Consider the following 23749-nt stretch of genomic DNA (forward strand, 5'->3'; position numbering starts at 1 on the left):
CTTCAATATTCTGTAACTCAACTTCTATGACAGGTAGGATGATAATTTTAGCTTTATGCATACCTTGATGTCAAGAAAAACCAATGGCATGCATTTTAGCAAGTTCCCGGCAGCAGAATTTCTTAAGGCTCTCCACAAAATGTTACATAACGTATTGCATCAAGTCCACAATGACTTGTTGTACATTAAATTAAATTCCATATTTGGAATCAGCACGTGAAAATACATGTTCCCCGAAGATTTCATAACTGTGACTTCATTAATAAAAAAATTTTTTCTAAGACCCTCTTCCCCCCTTAAGGGGGGACACTGGTCTTAAAGCTATTTTTGTTATTTTTTGACCAATCTTAATAAAAATGCATAGACTTATTCAAATTTTTATGCTGATTTCAAATATGCATTTATTTTAAGTGTAGGCCAATTATTTTTCAAGATAATTAACAATTAATGCCCATTGTTTGAGGCCCAAATAGCAAAATAATGATTTCATCTAAAATTAATTTTAAGGCATGGTTAGATAGCCAGAATAGTGAGTTATGAAATGTTGCGAGCAGATTTTTGATATGTCAATTATTACTCATTTTACAACCTTCTGAATTTCAGTATAAAAAATGTGTGTACCAAGTAATGGTAAATTAACGAAAATAATTATTTTTCTAAGGTAAAATGAAAAAATCTGCTTCCAACATTTCACACAGCATACATTAGGCTTTCCATTGCAACCGAAATTTCAGCTCTATGTGACTTGGTTGCTGAGATATCAGGGCCTCAAGACTGCTAGCAGTCAACCATATGCATTTTGAGAAAAGCCCCAAAAACAAGCAGGGGACAGTTTAATAAATATTTACAAGTGCAGTAATATATTTACAATAGGAAATGGCTAGTAGCCACCAGGAATGTAGTCCTTTTGATTGCCAGTAGTATCCAGGTGCCGCTTCTTGAGCACTCCTTGAATATTTTCCGCAATGGAATGCTTTCGAGCGCACTTTTGCTCTCGGCGCTCATCCTTCTCTCGCATTCTTTTTGCACTCATAGCATTCGTATTGAGGCCCAGTTCCTGTAATATTGCTGCAGAAGTTCTTTTGCTGCCTGCGTTGAACCGCATTACTGCCTCAGCCACGGCAGCCTCAACAGTAAACTATGATGCGTGGCGCTCTTTCGGTGCCAAGGCCCATATCAAAGAGTGTAGGCTTTCATTACTGTTTTGGGTTTTACCCCTATGGCACCGCTCTAAGAGCTTCCTATCCGACAGCCGCTCATAGACAGGGAGCAATGCTTTAGCAACATGGGGTGGAATGTTGTACCGATGCTTTGGAGCAGATTCGCCTCGGGCTGCTGCCGCATTTTGCTGGCACCAAGAGTCCAGTCCCGATGGGCAGAAGCTATGGTTTGATGCCTCATCAGTAGAGGTAATGTAGTGGTAGGTGGCCATCACAGCCTTCTGCGTAGCCTCTACATCCCCATTATGGGATTTTAAAGCCCAGGCATAATAGGAGCTTAACTTTGTTATGAGGCTGCCTGTCAGTTTGCCTTTTCCTCCAAGGTTTTCGGCACCTTTGTGTTTGGACAACGAAGTCCGCAACGCTGTTCCCATACGTTTCTGCACGTGGTTTATGCACTCTTCTTTTTTTACTTTGATGTATCCATACACATCTGCCTCTTGCACAGCTAGAAAAGCCCGACTATCACCATCCGAAAGCATTGTGGTATAGCGAAGGCCACACTTCTTCAACGACCTTTCAACAAGAATAAGGGCTGCCTCAACTACCATCTCTCCAGCCTTTTTTTCTGAGTTTTTTTGGCATAGGTGCCCAGCCCTCCAGGACTGGTATGATGGGTCACCTTCTTTTGGTCCTCGCTCGCAGCCGGCACAGAAGTTGCACAATACAACATAGTCCAGCACAAGGCCGGTAAACAGTTTGATGACGGTTCCCACACCAATGTGGGATGTGTGGCCGCGTGTCATCCAAGTGCCGTCGTATGATACTGCAATATTGCCGGGGTTCCCAAGGTCCAATTCATTATAAAGTTCTCGAACCGACCGCGCACACTCTTGTGTAACTTCTTCGGCTGCACGAGCTGCTGCAGGTGTCAACTTTTTTTTCACATAGGCTTGCCACGTTTTATTGTGGGAGACCGCGGTGCGAAACGTTCAGCGATGAAAAAATGTCATTTAGAGCTGTCTGCTGGTTGCCAGTGCTCTGCATTGCACGAGCAGCGAGCACATTCACCACAAAAGGGTTGATCTTCTGATCGCCACGTACCCGCGGCGAACTCCATGCAGACGATGCGTCTCCACAGGTCGCACATTGAAGAGAAAGTTTAACAGCAAGGCCGTATTCTCGCTCATCTTTTACGAAGCTCAAGTCATTGCCGCCACACGTTTTACACTTCACAAGTTTCAACAAACTGTTGAGCGATTCCAAACAAACGATCGTGAAGCTTGCCTCGTCGAGCAGACAGTCCGACGCGCTGCCGTCACGTAAACAACGAGACTTCCGCTCCGTTGCTGGAGTTGAGGCGAGTTCTCGCAGTTTTTGTTCAGTCTTCGTCTTATTTTGGAGCACATCTGAGGGCTCCAGCATCACTGTATCACGGCGGATGCGGGCGCTGCCGCTTACAGCTTCACGTGCTGCGGAGCGCGTTAGGCCTACCTGCGCGGCCTCGCTGACACGATCGTTCAGCGCAGGAGTTTCATCATTGTCGGGGCGCACAGCAGGGCGTCTCTTGAGGTTATCGACCAGCGACTTCTTCCTTTTCTTGCCGAATTTATGCCTTGAGTGCACCTTGCGCGCTGAACCAGGCATCGCTGCGCGTTTCTTGCACTGCACGGTCCGGCACAAAGAGTCGCGTCTCCCCGCGGCTCGGGCGCGTCAAGCAGACGCTGCCAGCCAGCTCCACCAATCGGATGACGACCTGCTGTCACGTGATCCGCGGCAGCCAATAGGATTTTGAATACTACCTTTTCTTTTTTGCTATTTTCTCGGCAACCAATGGGCGAACGGAATCCGTAGTGGCGGGAAATTGAAGGCGAAAGGCGGCTTTTTCAAATGAGACCAAGATGGCTGCGGTGCCGCGCATGAAACGGGAGCTACGCTTTGCGAAATACTGCTGTTTCGGCACCGATTTCAGCTCAAATTCGGGCGACATGGATTATATAAATTGGTATTGTGAGTAAAATACTGACCTTAGAGGCGAGAAATTTAACAGAGAGGTAGATAAATGGCTGCTGATTTCGAAAATAACATTTTCTAAAAACTGATTTTTTCGAGATTTTTCGGCCCGAAAGACCCGTGTCCCCCCTTAACTGCACGTGAGTGACATTGTGAAACACCGCCAGTGTGCTCCGCCAGTGTGGATTGCTTGCAGTAGACGAAATCAAAATTGATTTTTATCGATGGAGTTGACTCTCTCTAGCTCAGAGGGCGGTTGTAGACTTTGCTTAAAGAGCTGTTGTTGCCACGTTTGATTTGTGAATCCTGCCACAGGTGTAGGGTGGTGTGAGAGGAAGCGGTTTGCAGTCACCAGATCAGTTCAGCTTTTGGGCGCTGAGCGCATGGTCATGAGGTGGAGCCCCTGCCACAGCAAAGCCATTTTGGTAGATGTGGAAAGAAAAATACCCATGTGCTCTGTTGATGGTGGTGCATGTTGAAGAGCCCCAAGTGATTTGAAATGATCCTGGGCATTCTTCTTCGCCTCATCTACCAGAGTGCAGCTTCGGCACGTGAGAATCCAGATGTTTTTATAGAGGTCGAGTTAGCTTAGTCATCACACTTCTTAACGTATCTCCAGTGTCATTTGCTTTGCTAGCACCGAATTGTGAATTTGCCATTCAGCACTGCAGGTTCGTTTTGGCTTAAGCTGTTTAATTCCTTGAATGGATGAGCCCATCTTGAAAGCACGAGGTGGTTAGTTCAGAAACGTTGCACATTGCTTTGTCAGCTGCACTGGTGTTTTGCACTTTGGCTGACGGGACAAGTGTGCTGCTGCTGCTGGCTGGCTGGTTGCAACAGGCTCCTTGTGTCACTTGTGTCACATGAAGCTTGAGCAGTGGTGCCGTCCCTGCGTGCCTAGTTCTACCTCATGAACGTGCCATATCGCCTGTTGCTTGCTTCCAGGCTCACTCCATCGTTCCAGCCGGCACGGGGACTATGGCCATCACCGATCGCGTCACGACTACGGCCCAGGTGGCAGGTGAGGAGGCACGACTTAACCTTCGTGCTATGTAGCAGTTGGGGGAGAAAAAAATGATTGAAAAAGATGATGCCAAAAGTTTCACTTGTGTTCACCTTTGGGCATGACATGTTTTGCGTAGTTTATCAGTCTTAACTTGATGTGCGAGAGTGGTGTAGTAGCAACAGAGCCAGCACTGGGCATAGTCACCTGTTGTTATGCCTGCCCCACATGTATTTTTTTTTCGTCTTTTAAGAATGCAGAGTTTGTCTCTTGAGGCCAAGCCATGCAGCTGCGGTGCTGGTTTTGGTTTAGGCCTGGTAATCTGTGTGGTACATTGTTCATCTCTGCTGTCAGAAAAAGTGTGGACATAACTGTTTGCCACAACATGTTGTTGTGGGGCTAAAGTGAACCATTTGTTTTGCCTGTATTCATCAATCTTTTTAGGCCTTGAGCAGACTTCCACTGCACCATACTTTGTTGGGTGAAGACTAAAGCTGAGAAGGGCTTTGGTTTGCTTTTTCTGAGAAGTAGCAACCATTGCTGCTATGACAGGACTGGACACTGACACTGCGCGCCATACTCGTTTGTCATTCACTGCTCTGGCATGGGTTTGCTTTTAGTGGGTGAGCAAGGAGCGCTTTGTTGAAAGGTGGTGAAATTGAGTCTGATCGGACCGTGGTGCCCTCCAAGGATTGTTCCTTAATTTCACAATGTGGTAATCCTACTGTGCTGTGAGCCTAAACTGAAATGTGAGCAGGTAGATGTGGACATTGCCTCCTGTGCATATTTACTTGGGGATCACGGTGTTGTATCATTATGCAGCCAGCCAGCTTCTTGAGAGGGTTAAGTCCCAAAGCTTGGTGTCTCAGCCAGAGAATGTGGCACCATTCTGCATCAGCAGCGCATGGAAATACAAGGATGTGCTCTCATTAGTTTTAAGGTGCTTTCATCTCTGTTGAAACTGACCTTGGTGTCTGCCTGTTTCTTTGTTGATTGGCAGCCTCCGTTCGGCCGGTGACTACCGCTCGGGTGGCTACCCGCCGTACAGTGGCAGTGGTGCAGGGATGGGTGGGGGTGGAGCTGGGGGCAGCTACCCTCCTCCCCCCTTGCACCTGCCCCCACCGCCCCAGGGTCACCATTTGCCTCCGCCAAACCTGCCACCACCACCTTTCCCTGGCCAGGCACCACCCCCGGGTGAGTGGCTCGCATACGTTCGGGGTAAGCTTTGCTTTAAAACTTCTTAGTTCATTCACTCGATGCTTGTCTGTAATGAAATATTGCAGGGAATTAAGCAATTGGCTTCCAGTCTTCTACACTAGCATTTTGCTTCTTCTAAATTCGCTCAGTTTTCCTTTGAATCCTTTGATTTTTTCATGAAGCACTTGATACATTGTTCAGTTTCTGGCCAAGTGTGGATGCTGGCTGGTATCAATTTCACGGCTGCTACCTGTAGAATGGGGCTGTGCCCTGTCACTGTGACTTGTTTGATTATAAATCAATGTCACTGTTGAACCTATGTTTTGGCTCGTCTGGTGGTTAGCTCTGGGCACCCATTGCAATCATCGGGGGGACCTTGTGTCATTTGGAGAGAGTCTTAAGCAGCCTATCCTATCCTTCCTTCCTTCATTGCAGGTCTGGCAGGGATGAATGTAGTTCCACCGCATTTCTCCATACCCGCTGGGGCAGGCTACATTCCTCCAGCTAAGCCCTTTGGTCCTGCTGACGACTACCATGGCAGGAGGAGGTTGGTGGATCTGTCTCATCTCCGTGGTGTCGCACGGAAACATTTCCTAAATGTTTCCCGACTGACCGCTCACCGCTTTCAAAGCTTTATATCCAATACAGTCAAAACTCTATTTAACGAAACCCAATTTAACGAAGGTATCCTAATTCCCCCTCAGACGCCCATAGGGTTCAATGCTTTGACTAACCCGAAATAACGAAACCGATTCCATGATCTGTCCCAATTTAACGAACCTTTTTTCGAGAAATAAAGGTGAAAAAGTGTTAATTTTTGGTCTATTTTGTAGACAGCACCCCAAAATTTATTGATTGCGAGTCAGCGGTAACAGCGCGGAGCATCTTCATCCCGTCGCTTTTTTCAAACTGCGCGGCGCAAAACGAGTTTTAATTTTGAGTCGAGCTCACGAGATGGCGCCAGCAGTAAAAAAGTTTCGTGCCACATTTCATAGATGGCGCTGTTGCAGTTCGCGTTTTTTGTGTGTGTGTTTGTGTGTTGTGCTCTGTGTCCGCTCTTGTGCGGATTTCCCCGTGCCTTTGAACGCACGTCTTTGTCAAGCTCAGCTTGTTAGGCCTCCATCAGTCTAGCCTTGCTATCGTGAACGCGGACGTGGTGTGTGCGAGCAAGCGCGCCGCTAACCCTCCTGACTAGCAGATGGAGCACTGCAAGAAACGAAAAAGGCTTACCCTGGACGAGAGAGCGGACATAATTCGTGCTGTGACAAGTGGACAGAAGAAATGTGACGTGGCTGCATCACATGGCATTCCAGCGAGTACTCTCTCCACAATATTGAAAGGGAAAGATGACATCCTCCGCGTCACTTCGTCGGGGAATCTCTCGCGCAAAAAAACGCTGAAGACCACTCCTCAAAGCAAAATGGAAGAGGCCCTCTTCGCCTGGTTTATGGATTTGCGGGCGAAGAATAGTATTCCCGTGAGTGGAGACCTGCTCCAACAAAAAGCTCGCTCTTTCGCGTGCTTGCTGGGCGACAACGAGTTCAAGGCAAGTCCCGGCTGGCTGTCGCGCTTCAAAGAACGACACGGCATCGTCGGGAAAGTGCTTAGCGGTGAAGCGAGCAGCGTAAGCATGGCTGTAGTCGGCGTCTGGCAGTCTGAAAACGTGCCCGACATTCTGGGAAAATATGCCCCCAGCGACGTCTACAACGCCGACGAGAGCGGTCTATTCTACCAAATGCTGCCTAAAAAAACACTCGCCCTGAAGGGGCAGGCGTGCCACGGCGGCAAACACAGCAAACAAAGGCTGACTCTTTTGCTGTGCGTCAACATGGACGGCACCGACAAACGAGACCCGCTTGTCATCGGAAAGAGTGCGAGGCCGCGCTGTTTTAAAGGCACCAAAAAGCTTCCTGTGAAGTACGTTGCCAATTCAAAGGCGTGGATGTCGCGTGCCATTTTCGCTACATGGCTGAAGGAATTTGACAGCGACATGTGTCGCCAGAAAAGGAAAGTGTTGCTGTTGCTGGATAACTGCACGGCCCACTACGTTGCAGAGGTCGAGCTGACCAGCGTGGAGCTCCGCTACTTCCCCCCAAGCGCAACGTCCGTGGTTCAGCCCTTGGATCAAGGGATAATTAATAGCGTGAAGTGCGCATACAAGCGTCGAGTCGTCGACAGAGTTCTCCTCAACCTGGAGCTGAAGCGTGAGACGAAAATAGATATTTTTATGGCGGTTGAGATGGTGGCGGCGGCTTGGAGAGCATTGAGGCCGTCGATAATTGTCAACTGCTTCAGGACTGCCGGTTTCGGTACATTAGGCCCTGAAACTGCCGAAGCTGGTCCGGACTGCGCGAGCGCCGTGCACGAGGATGAAGATGCCTGGGAACACCTTCGCTCAGTGGATGAAGTGCCCACAGGCATAAGTTTCTCAGACTACGTGAACGCCGACGCAAACGCAGTCACAACGGAAGTTTTGACTGATGCTGATATGTTGCGGCTTGTAGGAAGCGTGGAGGGAGTGACGGCTGAAGACGCTGCCAACGACCCTGCAGGTGCCGAAGCTCTTGTGCCGACACCAGGTCAGGTGATGGATGCTCTCGATCTGCTGCGACATTTTGCCGGCGCACACGAGGGGACGGAAGACGCGCTGGACGCACTTCAGACCTACGAGAAATCGGTGCGGCCGTTGCTCACAAAGCGCACGCAGGCAAAGATCACCGACTTCTTTGGCGGAAAATAAATTTGTAGTCCCCTCGGGCCTTTCTTGTCGAGTAAGAATTTTTGTTGTTTCTTTTCATACGCGCTAGCGGCGCCGGTCCTGGTGTTGGCGCTACCCACTCGAAAGGAAGGTAGCGCGGGGGGTCATGACGATGACCATACGGACCCCCAAAGATTGCGCTAGTTGTATGATTACCAACTTTGGCGCCAATTTGTCATTAGCTGTGTGGCTTGCCGTCCCGTCGGCGGTATTTAGGGAAAACGCCGAACCGTCCTTTGGGTCGGTGCTACCGGCGTGAATTCGTCACGCGCGAGTGCGACGAAAAGTGAAAATGGTACGTGCTAACCGATACGACCGCGATAAGCTGGTACGGTTTATGCGGATGCAAAATGCATTATGTTCAATGGGTGCTCAGTCGGGGACTTGACTTTACTACTTTTAAAACGAAAGTACTGTTTAAGCGGGTACGTTTTAACGAGGTTTTACTGTAATCGAATGTACTGAATTATGTGCCCAAGAAATGCCTCATTCAATTTAACGAAGTTCTCGATTTAACGAAATAATTCACGGCTCCCCTCAACTTCGTTAAATCGAGTTTTAACTGTACTCACTGGGGTGTAAGTGTGGCTGTTTAAGTGTACAGATAAAAATTCTGCTTCTTGTGATCCATGAAGCCTCCACTAGGGTAGGAATTGTTCATCTGAAAAGCCAAGCCATACATGCTATCACACGTGTTCGTCTTGTTTTTTTGCTTGTTTTGTTTTTGTTTTTGCACCAGTAAGAGTTGGATTTTGATGTGAACAGCATGAAAGAGACGGTGGGTGAAAAAGACAAGGGCTTGTCCAAGGTTTTTGATTTGTGTCTGCTGTCTCTTTTGCACTGCTCTGTTCACACCTGTATGCCGTGCGATGTGAGCACATATTTAAGAACATCCAGTGGTTAAAACTTACCCAGTGCCCTCCTCTACAGCACCGCTCTTAGCCCCGAGTGCAGCTTCGAGACATAAATATCTCCTTCTTTTTTCCTACTTGCTTTTGTGCTGAGGGAGCCTTGCACCGTAATGGCACCCTGGCATGCAGTCGAGCCCACATATAATGGGCGCACTTAATACAAACTTTCGCCTATAACGAACGAGACCTGCGCGACCATCAAAATATACATTGTTTCAATGGCAAGAAATCACACGTATAACGAACGTCATTAAGTCCTGCTGATCAGTTACTAAGGACGGACGGCGTAAACCCGGCGCCGCGATGCGAGATAACCTGTCTCCGGCCCCATTGTGCGCCCGGCACGCGGTATGTTTTCGGGCCGAGCCTTATCCCAAGTGAAATGCCCGCCCTGTTTCGTGCCACTCCAAAGTGAGCTATCCTTTCGCCGCTAACGCACCTTTAAAAGATTGCCCTCTCGCACCTCCTCGCAACTCCGCTTCCCTCTCCTCACTCTTGCAAATCCGCGCGTGGCCTCCGCGATCAACCGCGCCGCCGCCGGTGCCGATCGCGGGCGGAGGCCATGCTCCGTGAAGCAGGCCTTGCGTGGGAGCCAGGAGGTGGCTGCACTGACGCTCACGGACGCCCCTCATTGGTCTCTCCGCTGGCGCTGTGCATCTGTATCTTTGGCTTGATTGCCGCCTGTGCTCGTTGCACGTCTACCCCATCGCGTGCTTTTGCCACTCTTGTCATGTCGATGTCGCGATGGCTTCGTTCAAATCGCGGGCCCTGGTTGTAATTCGGGGTGGCGGACGGGAACACCCTGCCCATTTCTATTGTACAGTAGAATCTCGTTACAACGAACTTCACGAGACCGCCGAATTTAATTCGTTATTTTGAAATATCGTAGTACTGAACAACCTTTATTTTCATGTCAGTAATGCACCACAAGAACTAAAATTACGTACCTTTGCAGCAGATTTATGTATTGGTAAGTAAATAATAAACGATAACGCTGGGCACAGTTTAACTACAATTTATTGCTTGAAGAAGTCTGTTATCTTCTTCTGGCGAGTAGACAAGCGCTGCAGGACGAACGCCTCCACATCCTCGACCTTCCTGTGCACGTCATCGGGGACATCTTTTCAGCGCCCGAGGAATGATTGGGTCTTTTCTAGAAAGACTAGGACATTCGAGCCGGAAACAATCTCTTCCTCTTCGTGCGCTGATCCAGTGTCGGCATCGTCTACATTCTTCTTGCTCATGCACTTGATTCACGATGTCTTCGGTGGTGAGCTCCGCGGATGTAGCCGCCACACTGTCGCTGTCCACATAATTCGAAAGTCGCTGTCCACGGTAGTTGCCCAGCCGCAGACGTTTTCTTGAGGGAGCGACTCTCGATGTAGTTTTATGATCTTGTCCCGATCTTTGAGCATCGTTGTATTTGTTGACTGTGTGATGTCAAGCTCCCTGCACAAGTCCACTTGCTTTTTTCCAGCATTCAGCTGCAACTGAATGTCCGCTTTTTCTTTAAGCGAAAACTGGCATCGCTTCTTTTTAACGCGGGAGCCAGGAGAACTCATTGTCAGCAAAGCTAATGCACAACACAATCACAGCGCCGATAACTTTGCAGATCCTACCGTTCGCTGTCGACGTGGTGACACTGCACTGAATAGGCTTAAGACTACGGCGCAGTATGCGACCACACGCTGGATGGATGATAATGGCCTTACCCTTTGTATCGGGCGGCAGCTTGCGCCGCCTAGTCTATATTCATTCAACGCGACACTAGCGTTGATCCCGATGCCGCTGGGGCTGTATCCGTTGCAACGGGTTCCCCAGTGCATAGCTGCTGCTTCGGATGATGATGATAAGCGTCAGCTTCAGGGATTTGGTACGAAACTTTGACGGAACTTCGCAATAACGAAGCGTCTTGCGATGATTGCAAGATTAAATTACATACGTTATTCTGAAATATTCGGTAGTTTGAAATTCGTAGTAGTGAAAGTTTTTTTACATTTAAAATATAGCATTTTGGTGGGGATTTTAAAAAAATTCGTAAATCTGAAAATTTCGTTAATCTGAGGTTCGTAGTAACGAGGTTTTACTGTATTCAGTGGTAGAGATGATGAAAGTGGCCTGGGCAGAGGTGACGGCCACTGGCGAGCGGAACTGCTTCCGCAAGGCCGGCTTCGTCGACGCAGTGTCTGATGCCAAGTCCGATGCTTCGAAAGAGGACCAGCCCGGCGGCGATTTGTGGCAGCGCGTCGTCGGCTCCGGCATGGGGGGTCATGACTGGTTGGAATGATTTTATTTCCGTCGATGACGACGCCGACACCGCGGAAGCGTGCACGGACGAGGGCATCGTTTCTGAACTGTGGGACGAGAGTGACGCGGAGGAATCAGATGAGGATGAAACTTCGGAGCCAGCACCCATAAGCGCGCCTCAGACAGCTTGGCTATGCCAAGGGCCTTGGCGATAGCACGCTTCTGCTTTAAATAAACTGGAAACCTCCCTCATTGGATCTGCGCTGCAAAAACACGTCCATCACGAACTTTTTCGCAAAGAAAAATTTTGTGTTTTGACAAGCAACTCTCTTAAACCTGTGGTCCACTTACTATGAACTTCAGGATATAACGAACAGACGCCGCGTGACGCTCATGTTCGTCATAAGCGGGCGTGACTGTATTTGCAGTTTTATGTCTGTCTTGCTCACCAAAACCAGCGCCCATATTTGGTTACAGTTGTTTTCAAATTTATTCTTTTGACTCCTACCATCGGTAATTGCTCCCTGTGACATCGTGAATGACAGCTAAGCAAACATTGTGATTCACTAGCTGCAGTATTGGGACTAGGCTGGCCAAGCGTAGGGAAGGAATGAGTTTTGTAACGGAGAAGTGTTACGCCATGAAACCCCAGGTTTTTATTACTGCAGGTGAACGCGACAAATCATTTAGAGGCTACTCTGTCAGGCATTGTTTCCGTTAAGGATTGTGTTACTCGCATTGACACCATTGAATTTCTTAGACCCAAATTGTAGGGAGTGTCAGCACAGTGCGGTGTAGGTACACTTCAGTCATTTTTTATTTGTTTGTTTGCATGTTTGTTTATTTGGCAGTCACTGTTATACAATGAATTGTAGTGTCCGGTGTATTTCATATCCTGAAAAAGGTGGCAAAATCGGGTGCCCATGGCCTGATACGATAGATTCCGGTGTGGAACTTGGTACTGTGTATAGCTGTATAGACAAGCATCATGTTTGTAAACAAAGGTGGCGCTATGGTCGGCAGCGACGCGGGTTGTAGGCAAAACGGAGCATGCCTACACTGCGCCTAGTGGCGCTGCCTTCAATACTAACTGGTGTATGCGAATGTTTTAAAGCATGCGCGTCGCTTGTGGTTAGAAACATTTTTGTTGTTGTTCGGAGAGTAGTTGTGCACTTTTTCAGCCTGTTCGCCAGACAGGATTAGTAAGCGGAGCGCTTCATCGGGTGATTTTCCGCGACAATTGTAAAAGGGCAGCGCTATACGGTGGGTGAAGCGCGAGTGTATGGGGAAGAGCTAATCGTCCACAGTTTTCAACTTATGGGCCGATAAATCATATCCGATTGCTAGTGCAAGATAGGACGACGTGATGCACGACGTGAATCACGAACCTTATGTGCTTCCTATTTTCACCGAGCCGCTTCACTCTGAAAACCTTAGAAATTAATGAACACTATAGCTGCTTTGAATAAGGCGAATGCAGTCTGAGAGCTTCACGAGCGCATGCATAGACGTTTTCCTCAAGCTCCAAACGAAATTTACACTCAGTCTGCTGAGCTATGAAATTTTGCTTCTTATTTTAGAATTTATTCATGAGTGCGCGTTCTGCTTGGTCGGAGTGGCTTTTGGCGTGAAATTTGCTGTGTTCGCCAGGTTCTGATCGACCTACCATGTCAAAATTCAAATAATTTGGGAAATAACACCGCGCGACTTTATCTAGATACTGGCGTTGTTGGACTGGTGTTGAAACACGACACACTTATTGAAATTCGCGAAAATGAAAACAGAGAAAAAACCGACGTGCGTGCTACTTCCCGATTCCGGTGCTTCTTCAAGCGCGGCACTAGTATGTTCTAGACACTATAGCAGCACGGTGTGAACGCTGAAGGCGGCTGGCTGCAGCTTTTTCTTTTTTTTTGCGCAAAGTGATGCTCGTGACGTTGTCCAGGTGATAAACACCTGAAAATGGCCCCCTGTGTTCAACTTACGATGCCAAGCACACGGAATATCGCGCCTAAACTTATGCTGATAGCACAACAGAATGAGAACGAGTTGCATGCGTTACTTGATTTTTGCACAGTTCACCACGTGACTGAACAGCAGCGATGCGAAGCCAGAGACATGAACCAGCTTATTAGATTTTGGTGCAGAAATGCAATATAATAACCCAAGGGGTGAAATGAGCTAGGCGTAATAACCCACAAGCTCGGCGGTAATAATTAGCCGTGAAGCCGATCCAATACCGAACTTAATTGTCTTGCTCCTTGGCCCCTGCCCGTCGCTTTCGCGCCGATCTGACTGCAATAAACTTGTGGAAACTTATGCCACTTCCTTTCTTCTGCATTGTGGCTCAACCAACCGCACCACAATTTGTCGGCGCGGCGTGAATTGTGCCCAAAAACGCTGTGAGCGTGGCGCACCCGATGCGGAAGGTTCCGCCTTTTGCCTACACAATGAAAGTCGCTGCTGATGCCAGCGCCACCGCATCTCTTTGACGTCACGGCCTGACGCTTGTCTATTGAAAGGTTTGCCTAAACAAGGATGTGAGTGGGTGAGAGTAACTCTGATCTCAAAAAGAAAATGTGCTGTGTTGCATTTATAAACGGTGCTCTGATAAATGTGCTGGGGCCTGTTCGTACTATGCGATGAATGCAAACAACACAACCGCTAGCAAGAAAGCCACCAAGTGCTCTATGTGTCTTCTGGCTTGTGATTGTGTTGTTTATGCTTATCACATATTAAGGTGTATTGGTAGAGTAAAAAATGACACAAAAGTGAAAGATGGATGCCCCTGCACTCTTTTCCGTGTCCTCAAACCCAACACATCAGACAGTGGCTCTTCAAGCACATGCTTCCTGCGTATGTTTGGCTAGGCACAGTACTGGGTATGTGTGCTCTCTCGTTCTGTGTCGCCGCAGTGCATGTTGCCGTCCACCCTGAGTGTGCATTGCTAACGCCCCCCCGTGCACCGCTGTCTCCTCTTTGCTGCTGCGCAGCCGGAGCCGGCGGGCGGGTGACCCCCTGGAGGAGTTTGAGAAGCACCTGCGTGACCTGCACCGCAACCGGCACCACCGCGAGCGGCGGGGGGAACGGCGCGGCCCGATCGCACTCCAAGACGCGCTCCTCCCGGTCCCGCTCGTCCTCTTACAGCCGGTCGCGCTCCAAGTCGCGCGGGGGCCGCAGCGCAGCCTCCCGCTCCTACTCACCCCGCTCACGCTACAGCGGCAGCTCACGCTCCTACTCGCCGCGCTCCAGGTCCTACTCGCCACGGTCGCGCTCCAGGTCTTACTCCCGGTCCCGTTCCCGGTCCCGGTCGCCCGTGCGCCACCGCCGGTCCCGGTCCCCTCGCAGCCCTAGCGGCGGAGGCGAGGGGCGCCGACGGGCGGGCTCCAAGAGCCCCCACGGACGGCGGTCCCGGAGCGGCAGCTACAGGTACGTGATGTTCATACCTTCCTCACGGAGTGCTAACAGTTTTTAGCCTTGGAACAGAGCAGTTGCTCTGTTCTTCGTGGTGACTGAAGAATAGCCAAGGATGCACATGGCACTACTTTCTAGGAGCCTGTTTATTGATCTTCATTTATCCAAGAATGCTGGGGCAACTCCAGGCCACTGCAGCCTCATTTATTTCATGTAGGATAAATGCAAACATGCCTGTGATATGCAATGCCAGTGCACGTTAAAGAAACCCAGGTGGTCTTAAGGGGGGAGACTGTTCTTAAAGAAAAGATTTTTGTTTCTGCACCAAATTTAATCAAATTACACACCCTTGACTAGTTTTTCGTGCTGATTCCAAAAATGTCATTGGTTGCATGATAGGCTGATTAGTTCCTGAGATACACTTAATTAATACCCTTTATAAATAAGTACAATTAAGAGAAAAAGCACATTAAAAAAGTTAATAAATTGCACTTTGTTAGGTTCTACAAACCGAAAGGGATGAAATGTTGGAAACAGTTTTTTTTATTTTACCGTCATAAGTAATGTTTAAAGACATTGAAACTCAAGGTACAAATAGTGCCTAACTTGCAATCGAGAAATAGGGCAAATTAAAATATTTCTGAACTTGAATTACAAATTCTACTCCCAACATTTTGTAGACTACACATATGGCTACTTGCTAAAAAAAGAATTATGGTTCTATCTGCCATAGCTGCTGAGATATGCTAGTTTGGGACATGCTACGGGTCCAAAATTTCCATTTTGAGAAAAACTGCAAAAACAAACGAAGTGGTGTTTATGGCAAAGTACTTCAAATTTATTTATATACTGGCATCAGCAGACACTTAATAACCTACTGGAAGGTAGTCTGTCTGACCAGAGTTATTAAAATGGCGCTTTTTGAGTGAGCGCTGAAGATTTTCTGCAGATTTGCGCTTCTGCACAGATGCTGTTTTTCTTTGATGATCTTTTTCCCGCATACGCTTGGTTGTCTGGGGGCTAGGCGTTAGGCTGAGCTCTTGCAGTATACGTGCAGCAGTTCTTTCGCTCCCTGCATTGAATTTCATCACTGCTTCAGCCACAGCAGCCTGCACTGTGAAGAGAGAGGCATGTCTTTCCTTTCTAGCAAGGGACAATATCATCGAATGCAAGCTCTCATTGTTGTTTTGCGTTTTGCCTCGTTGGCATCGTTCTAGCAGCCTCCTGTCTGAAAGCCTTTGATATACAGGCAGTAAGGCATTGCAGACATGAGGAGGTAGACTGTACCGGTGAGGTGGCATTGCCTCGCCTCTGGCCTCTGCCGCATTCTGCCGGCACCAAGAATCGGGGCCTGTTGGACAGAGCCTGTGATTTGAAGTGGAGTCGTTGGACGTCACATGATGGTAGGTGGCCATCACAGCTTTGTGCGTGGCCTCCACATCACCTATGTGGGATTTGATCGTCCACGAATAATAAGAGCTCAATTTAGCGATCAAATCTTGCGTGAGCTTGCCTCTCCCACCAGGCGATTCTCCAGCAGCACCTTTCTGTTTGGTAACCACGTTGTGCAAAGCAGTGCCCATGCGTTTCTGCACGTGGTTCACACAATCCTCCTTATGGATTTCAATATGTCCATACACTTCAGCTTCTTCCAAAGCGGGGAACGTGCGACTGTCCCCGTCAGAAAGCATTGTGGTATAACGGAGGTTGTGTTGCTGCAGGGAACGCTGAAATAAGATCAGGGCAGCCTCAACCTCCATTTCACCAGCCTTCTTGGATGTGTTTTTTTGGCAGATGTGGCTCTGCTTCCACAATGGGTACGCCAGGTCGTCTTCTTTGCGGCCCTGCTCACAGCCGGCGCAAAAATTGCTCAGAACAACAAAGTCAAGAACAAGCCCTATGAACTGTTCAATCACAGTTCCGACGCCGATGTGCGATGAATGCCCACGTGTCATCCATGAGCCGTCGAATGACACCGCGATGTTGCCCGGATTCCCGAAATTCAACTCTGTGTAAACTTCCCGAACTGATCGCGCGCAGTCGGAAGTCAACTTCTGAGCCGCACGGTCCACCGCAGGCGTCAACTTTTTCTTGACGTATTTCTGCCAAGTTTTTGAATGCAGACCGCGGTGGGAAATATTCATCACCGAAAATATGTCATTCAACGCGGCACGCTGGTTTCCCGTTGACTGCATCGCGCGCGCGGCGAGGATGTTCACCACGAACGGGCTAACTGTCTGGTCGGTCTCCACACGCGGCGAACTCCATCGAGATGAAATGTCGCCACAGTTCTCACATGTCAGGGTCAGTTTGGCGGCGAGGCCGTACTCTCTGTCGGATTTTTCAATCGTTGCTTCGCCGTTGCATACTTTGCACTTCACTGACGCGAGCATCTCGTTCACCAAACGCAAGCTGACGATGGAGAAGGTATCGCTGGGTGGGGCACTTGCGGAGTCTCCCATTCCACCGAAGAACGCTGCCTTGCGCTCTGTTGCTGCCGCTGATGCCATCTGCTGAAGTTTCTCCTGAGCTTTCTTGTCCATTTCTTCGATCTCACAAGCTTGCAGCATGCGGGTGTCATGACGAACACGACCGCTGCCCGATGAGGCTTCCGCGACCGGCGCCGCAGTTAGGCCTAGCTCGGACGGCACCTCCCGATCTGCTGGCGGAGTCGTATCCACGGCGCTTGAGGTGTCCGCAGTGCTCGAGGTGACCGTGGCGCTCTTCTTCAGGTTGTTAATAAGCGATTTTTTCCTCTTTTTTTCATATTTGTGCGTCGTGCGGAACTTTGGCGCCGACGTTGACATCGTCGCGAGATGCACCAGCGAACACACCTTGACAAGATGGCTACCGCTTGGGCTCAACAGACGCTTCAAGCAGACGACACGAGACCCTTCAGCCAATTAGATAGCAACTTTCAGTCACGTGCACCGACTAGCGAATAGCAATAAGCATAAAAGAGCAGCAACTGCGCAAAATTCAAAACGAAAAGCAGCTCTTCCAAATGAAACCAAGATGGCCGCGATCGCTGCAGTGAAACGATAATAGTATGTCGCGGAAAAAGCCCCGTTATTGCGCGAAAATCTGCCCGAGAGAGAGCTCGGATCGAAGTTTTATCCTCATTTTACAGCTCAAATATTGGCTCTGGAGATTAGAAAATTCACAGGCTGGTAGAGAAACAGCTGCAGATTTCAAAAATTCCATTTTTGAAAAATCGATTTTTTCGCGATTTTTTAGCCTTCAAGAGCCGTCTCCCCCCTTAACTTAATTCAAGTCTCTTTACTACGGCTTCTCTCATAGCCCATGCGCAGCCTCTGGAAGTTAAACCCCACATACATCTTCATTTACTCTTCGTGCTTATTTCCCTTAGGTAGCGAAGCAGCAGTCTAGGTGCATGTATACTCAGTTTCAAGCATCATGTGCAACGCTGTCAAAGCTCTTGTTTGCGCTGCCTGCACCCGCGACCAAAAAGTAGTGCGTTATTTGTGGTGACCGAAACGTAGTAAATGCTTTTCCTGTAGGCTTGCCACATGACACTTTTGTCATGATCTTGATTAAATGCAGTTTTTTTTTCCAAGCTGTCGCTTCCTCGTGCCATTGACCACTCGGGCAGAGAACGAGTGCGGAGTAACACGCCTCCCTTTATTTTCCCATCCGGACTACTTCTGTGCCTTCCACAGTGTTGCACCTGATGTATGAAACGGACTGTAGTTTTTTGGTCTTCCTTTTTGGACTCGTGGCTTGGCTTGATCCACAAACAACCGAAGCCAGCTGCAATGGAATTTATGGGGCAGTTGTTAAATTACTGTCAAGAGAATGTAGTGTAGGGTGCATGCTTATCGAGGGGTGTGAAAAATCTGTTGCCACTATTTGAGTGAACTATCTTGCAGTGTTTCAAAGTTGGTACAATCACCGCATTCCGTGAGCAGTCCCATTTTCAGATAAAATTCCTATCGCTTGAGGCCTCAATCTATGTTAGCATTGAAGATCTCAACACTTATGGGGCTCTTTTCTTGGTCTTGATGATCCTAAATTTTATTGGCCATGGTGCTCATGTAGGATGGCTTCAGTGTTTTTTGCCGTGAGCTAAGCAGATGTGATCCACTCATTTGATGGCGGAAGGTAAAATGGAATATGAAACACTATTTCCTGTTTTCTACGGTCCCATGCTCAACTTTAATGTAGTTTGCGCATTTGTTGGTGTTTCAGTTGTTAACCTTTAAGTGAATGGTTTTTGAGCATACTTTTTCTCCTGTTGCCTTTGCCTACAGGTCGCGCTCACGGTCTCCAGGGCGATCTTCACGGCGCGGTCGGCACCACTACCATGGCAACAGCCATGGGAGTGGTCGTCCGTATCGCCGCTCCCGCACGCCACGCTCTCCTCGATCCTATCACCACCACCCACTTCCGCCGCCACCTCCTCATCACATCGGTCCGCCACCTCACGGTTATCGGAGTCGTTCGCCAGCATTCCGTGGACACCGCCGTGGCTTCTACGGGGGACCACCTGGTGGCTACCCACATCATCATCCAGGCTACCCTCACCATCCCTCGGAGCATATAGTACCACCTGTGGAGTTTGATGGCCGCAGTGGGCACTACTATCCACCGCACCACCAACAGCGCGAGGGCATCAATCCTGCTTACCGTGGCTATCCCCCGGGCTATCCCCCAGATTCCCTACCTCCGCCACCGCACCGCGGAGACAGCCGCGGGAACGATCGCTTTGAGAGTGGTGGTCCATCGGGAATGCCTTCCAGGGGTTACCACGGTGACCCTGGAAACAGGAGAGAGCGGTCGAGGAGCGACTACCCTCCTCCGCCACCAGAAGCGATGTCGGAGTCGTCATCCAAGGGTAGCAGGGAGAGTCGGTCACGCGAACACCGCCGGCACCCCGAGCAGATCACTACTCCCCTCGTGGTGTCGAGGGATGGTGCAGATAGCAAAGAAAGCAGCACCCGCCTGGACTCTGAAGATGCCGTGAAGAGCCGTAAGAGGTCCAAGGAGAAAGAAGAGAAGCTTCTCCGGCACAAGCACCACCACAGGTCTAAGGAATCCAGGAAGGAAGTGAGGGAGGCGCCTTTACCAGAGGGCGCAGTCAAGGTGCCAAAGGCATCTTCCACGGCCGTACATCCGGAGGGGAGCCAGCAAGCCGTTGAAGTTAAAGCAGAAGCGTCACCTGCGCCTTCCAAAGAGACAGTCAAGGCGGTCCAGGAGCTTGTGAAAGTGGAAGGTGAGGAGCCCCTTTCCTCCGAGGGCACCACCACGGTGAAGGAGCGCAAGCACAAGCACAAGAAGAAACTGAAGCATGAGGAAGCGCTGAAGAAGATGTCGGCCAAGGTGACCGCCAGGACATCTGATGAGTCGAGCCAGCAGCCGCCTGGGGCGGATGACGAGCCGCTCAAGCGCAAGAAGAAAAAGAAGAAGCCCCGAGAAGCGAGGCTGCTAACTAAGTCGCTGTTGTTGACACCTCCAGATTTGAGCCGTGAGCAGTCAATGGTGGCCTTCCTGACTGCCGAACTGGAACAAGGGGTGCCGGATGCTGCTCGGCTGTCCAAGATCGAGGAACAGCTGGAGCTGGCTAAGAAGAAGCTGCTCGGGGACGAGAGAGAGGAAGCGAAGGTCGAGACCAGCACTGCAGAAGCGTCTGGGGAAGCGGCAGCAGCGCAGGGCAGCGTCGACGACATCTGGGACAAGACTGAGCTTGAGCCAGAACCGAAAGAGCAAAGTGCTGCTCCTAAGGAGGAAGAGAACGTGCTTCAGGTGGAGGTGCCCGAGCTTTCCAAGTGGGAGAGGGAAGAACTGGAAGGGGAGGAATCGCCACTGCCACCAAGCGAGCCAGTGGAAGAGGTCAAAGAAGCCAAGCCGTTGGTGTCGTCGGAAGTTCTCCAGCGTGCCGAGAACGTGCTCCTGCACAAGCCACGCAAGAAGGCTATGGTGGCGGCTGCAGCAGCCACTGCAGCGCTCAGCAGGCTGGGTTCAACAGAGCTCAAGAAGCTCCCTTCCAAGGTGGCACCGCCGGATGATGCACAACCGACACCTCCGGAGGAACCGTCTTCGCAGTCGAGCGTTCGGGAGGTGAAAGAAAGCTGGAAAGATTCGTCGGTGCCACTAAGACTGCGGGACCGGCTAGACGGCACGCTGCAGGTTACCATCACTTCGACCTCGGAGAAGGAGAGGCGGTCAGTAACCACATCGGACAAGGAGCAACGGGGGAGCTCTTCCGAGGGCGCCCAGCCAACCAAGAGGGTCAAGTTAGACAGGTCCAAGTTTGGAGAGAAGCACAGCCGGGCCGAAAGCCGTGAGGCGAGCGACAGCACCAGGCCGCCAAAATCAAGCAGCAGTAGCAGCAGCCGTCGAGACGACCGAGGCAGGTCAGATGACCGTGCTCCTCCCGACCACGACCGGCGACTCCCACCAGAGGATGCCAGGTCACGGCTAGACGACCGCAGGGCATTGGAGGCTGGAGGGCACAGCCGCGTGCTTCCACCCAGTGGCGGAGGAAGCAGCAGGAGTGACCGTGAGCTTGCGAGGTCTTCGCGGTCCGGAAGAGCACGGGACAAGGACATCCTGCACCGGTCAAGTGGTCGGGACGGGCACTCCGATGAGCGGCGTCGCTACAAGGACGAGCGCTACTATGCTGCCCTGCAGGAGGAGCGGGCGAGGAGGGCATATGAGGAAGCTCGCCACAAACAGATGGAAGCAGAGCTGGCACACAGCAGCAGGCGCAAGGCACAGGAGGAGTACCGCTCCCGCCATGCAGGTGACGACACCGAGCGAGTCAGGTCACACGAGCGTCGCATGGACATGCTGCGTCCGCAAGGCAAAGGTGAAGATCGTGGTGATGATCACCGCTCTCGCAGGCCAGATTGGTCCGCCGAACAGGCAGCTTCACTGCCTTCTGCCCCGCAGACATTACAGCGATCGAGGAGCAGAGAGAAGAGTGACAGGTCTCCTCACAGTCAGCGCCACCATCGTGAAAAGGTCTCGCGGTTTGCACCACCCCACCCTGTAGCTCAGACTGCTTCATCTGGCGGAGGAGGGACTAGTGGAGGTGGCCAGGAGAGTCGAGCAACGTCTTCAGCTGCCGCTGCAAAGCCCCTGGAAAAGAAGATGTCGCCAGGGCTAACGGCTGCAGAAGCAGCATTGAGGCATCGCAAGGAGTCTACGCAGGACGAGTCACGCTTTGAGCCAGACTACGATGAGATAATCGATGAGGAACCTGTCTCTGGCAGCACTGCAGACGCGGCGTTGCTAGGTGCCAAGGGTGCTGGCACCAAACGCAGAGCAGTGACAGTCACCGATGTGTCGGCTGGCAAGAGGTTGCGGCCTGCCGAGGAAGAGGTGGCCGTGTCCACTGCGAAGGCCAGTGCTAGCCCAGCTACGTCTGCAACACAGGCTGTGGCTGCTGCAGCTGTGCAGTCTGCCGCCATGCCGGCTGCCCTGGCTTCGGTTGTCTCGGCCGACGACAGCAGCTCATCGTCGGACTCTAGTGACGATGAGGTGACCTCACACAAGAAACACAAGAAGAAGCACAAGAAACACAAGAAGCACAAGCACAAGCACAAAAAGAAGAAGAAGTCCAAGAAGGCTGATAAGTCAGACTAGGGTGCCCATTGTCTCATTCTTTAGCATTCGCTCCCCCATTTCGCTCATTGTCACTTGTGTTTTTCTGCTGTTTTACTTTTGCCATTGCTTTCTCGTCACTGTCGATGCCTCTGGCAACAGGCCCCGTGTTCTTAGTACCTCGGAGAGGATGTTGTGCTTCCCGCATCCTTCACGTTATAAGCCTCCTCCGCTTTGGCAAGGGGTAACGTACCTAGGGAGGCTTCTCGGGCATTCAGGTAGTATTTGCTCATCTGATAAGCACCATAAGGACTACCGTACATCAAGTATTTGTAACAAACCTCTTTGTCAGGGATCCACTTATGAGCCTGACGCTGCATCATTCTTACTGAAACATAGTGAAACATGCGTTTCGGTATTGGAAAGATTCTCGAGAGTGTACAAGACAGTTGCGTGCTCAGAGCAGTGGCCAGTGTGACAAGTCTTAAAGGCAATAGTTTTTTGAACAGGGTGGATGAGGCTGCTCACTGCTGGGGTAGCATTTATATATAAGGTGGGTGTCGATGCCCTGTCCTGTCTCGGGTGGCTACAAGTGAGCCACTGGCAGCATAATGAAATGTAATGTTCTACCCCCACCACTACCCTTTTTTTTATGTTCACTTTTTTCTGGAACACAAAGCTTGTGGAGTCAGCAGTGATCAGGCTGCTGATGTGGATGCCACTGCTTTCTTTTATACATATATTTGAATTCAGGGCCCTGAGCCTGCATGTGATGTTTTGGCAGTGCTCTCTGTACAGCTGTCATCGAAAAAGTCAATCATGTGATTGTGTGTTTTTTTTTAGATTTGTACAGGCACACCTTGCTGATTGACCAAATAAGTGGTTTCAGTTTTATTCTGTTGCTTCTATGGAGCAGTTCGTTGCCGCTGTAGATTTGTAAATCGCTGGTTATGTGTAATCTGTAAATAGTGGTGTTGTGTACGAAATAAAAAGATATTTTGTAGGAAGATCTGTTCGGTCATTTGTGAGTGCTTTGGTTGCCACTGCCACCAAAATGCATGGCTGTACTGTCGGCTAGCACTGGTTTGGGTGTGTGCACACTGGAGCTTTATTTCAGCTTTCTGAAAGTGCATAGACAATGAGCTGTGTAGCTACAGCTGGCATGTTTTTGTGTGTATCAGCAAAGTTACCCTTCTACACACGCCTCCTGCAATCATTTTGCATACATTCGCGCACACAGTCAATTTCCCTATTGGGCATGTGATGCCTTGGCAATATGAAAGTCCAGCTCATTCACTGTGCTATATGATCCCACACCTCCTCATTCCAGCAAGAGCTAGCCAGCCTAATAAAGTTTCCAATTCGGTCTTTCGCATTACATTGGTGTATCAAGAAGACGGGCACGCCACTATGCGGCCTGACTTTTGGTTTCGTGTTGTGCTTGTCTTAGATTTCTTTGCTTACATGTGTGCAGTATAAC

The 23749-nt window shown here is 50.0% G+C and overlaps 1 protein-coding gene across 1 annotated transcript in view; it reads left to right on the plus strand.

Annotated features, from left to right (window-relative positions):
- snama (something that sticks like glue) overlaps window positions 1-23269 on the plus strand; it is a 109284-nt gene extending 86015 nt beyond the window's left edge. The window contains 6 exon segments of the mRNA XM_077635043.1: window positions 4119-4194; window positions 5177-5370; window positions 5809-5920; window positions 14283-14376; window positions 14378-14718; window positions 18975-23269. Coding sequence (XP_077491169.1) covers window positions 4119-4194; window positions 5177-5370; window positions 5809-5920; window positions 14283-14376; window positions 14378-14718; window positions 18975-22311 — 4154 coding nt within the window. The 3' untranslated portion in view covers window positions 22312-23269.
- Window positions 23270-23749: the final 480 nt, after the last annotated feature.

Source organism: Amblyomma americanum, chromosome 8 (assembly GCF_052857255.1).
Source record: "Amblyomma americanum isolate KBUSLIRL-KWMA chromosome 8, ASM5285725v1, whole genome shotgun sequence".
NCBI lineage: Eukaryota > Metazoa > Arthropoda > Arachnida > Ixodida > Ixodidae > Amblyomma > Amblyomma americanum.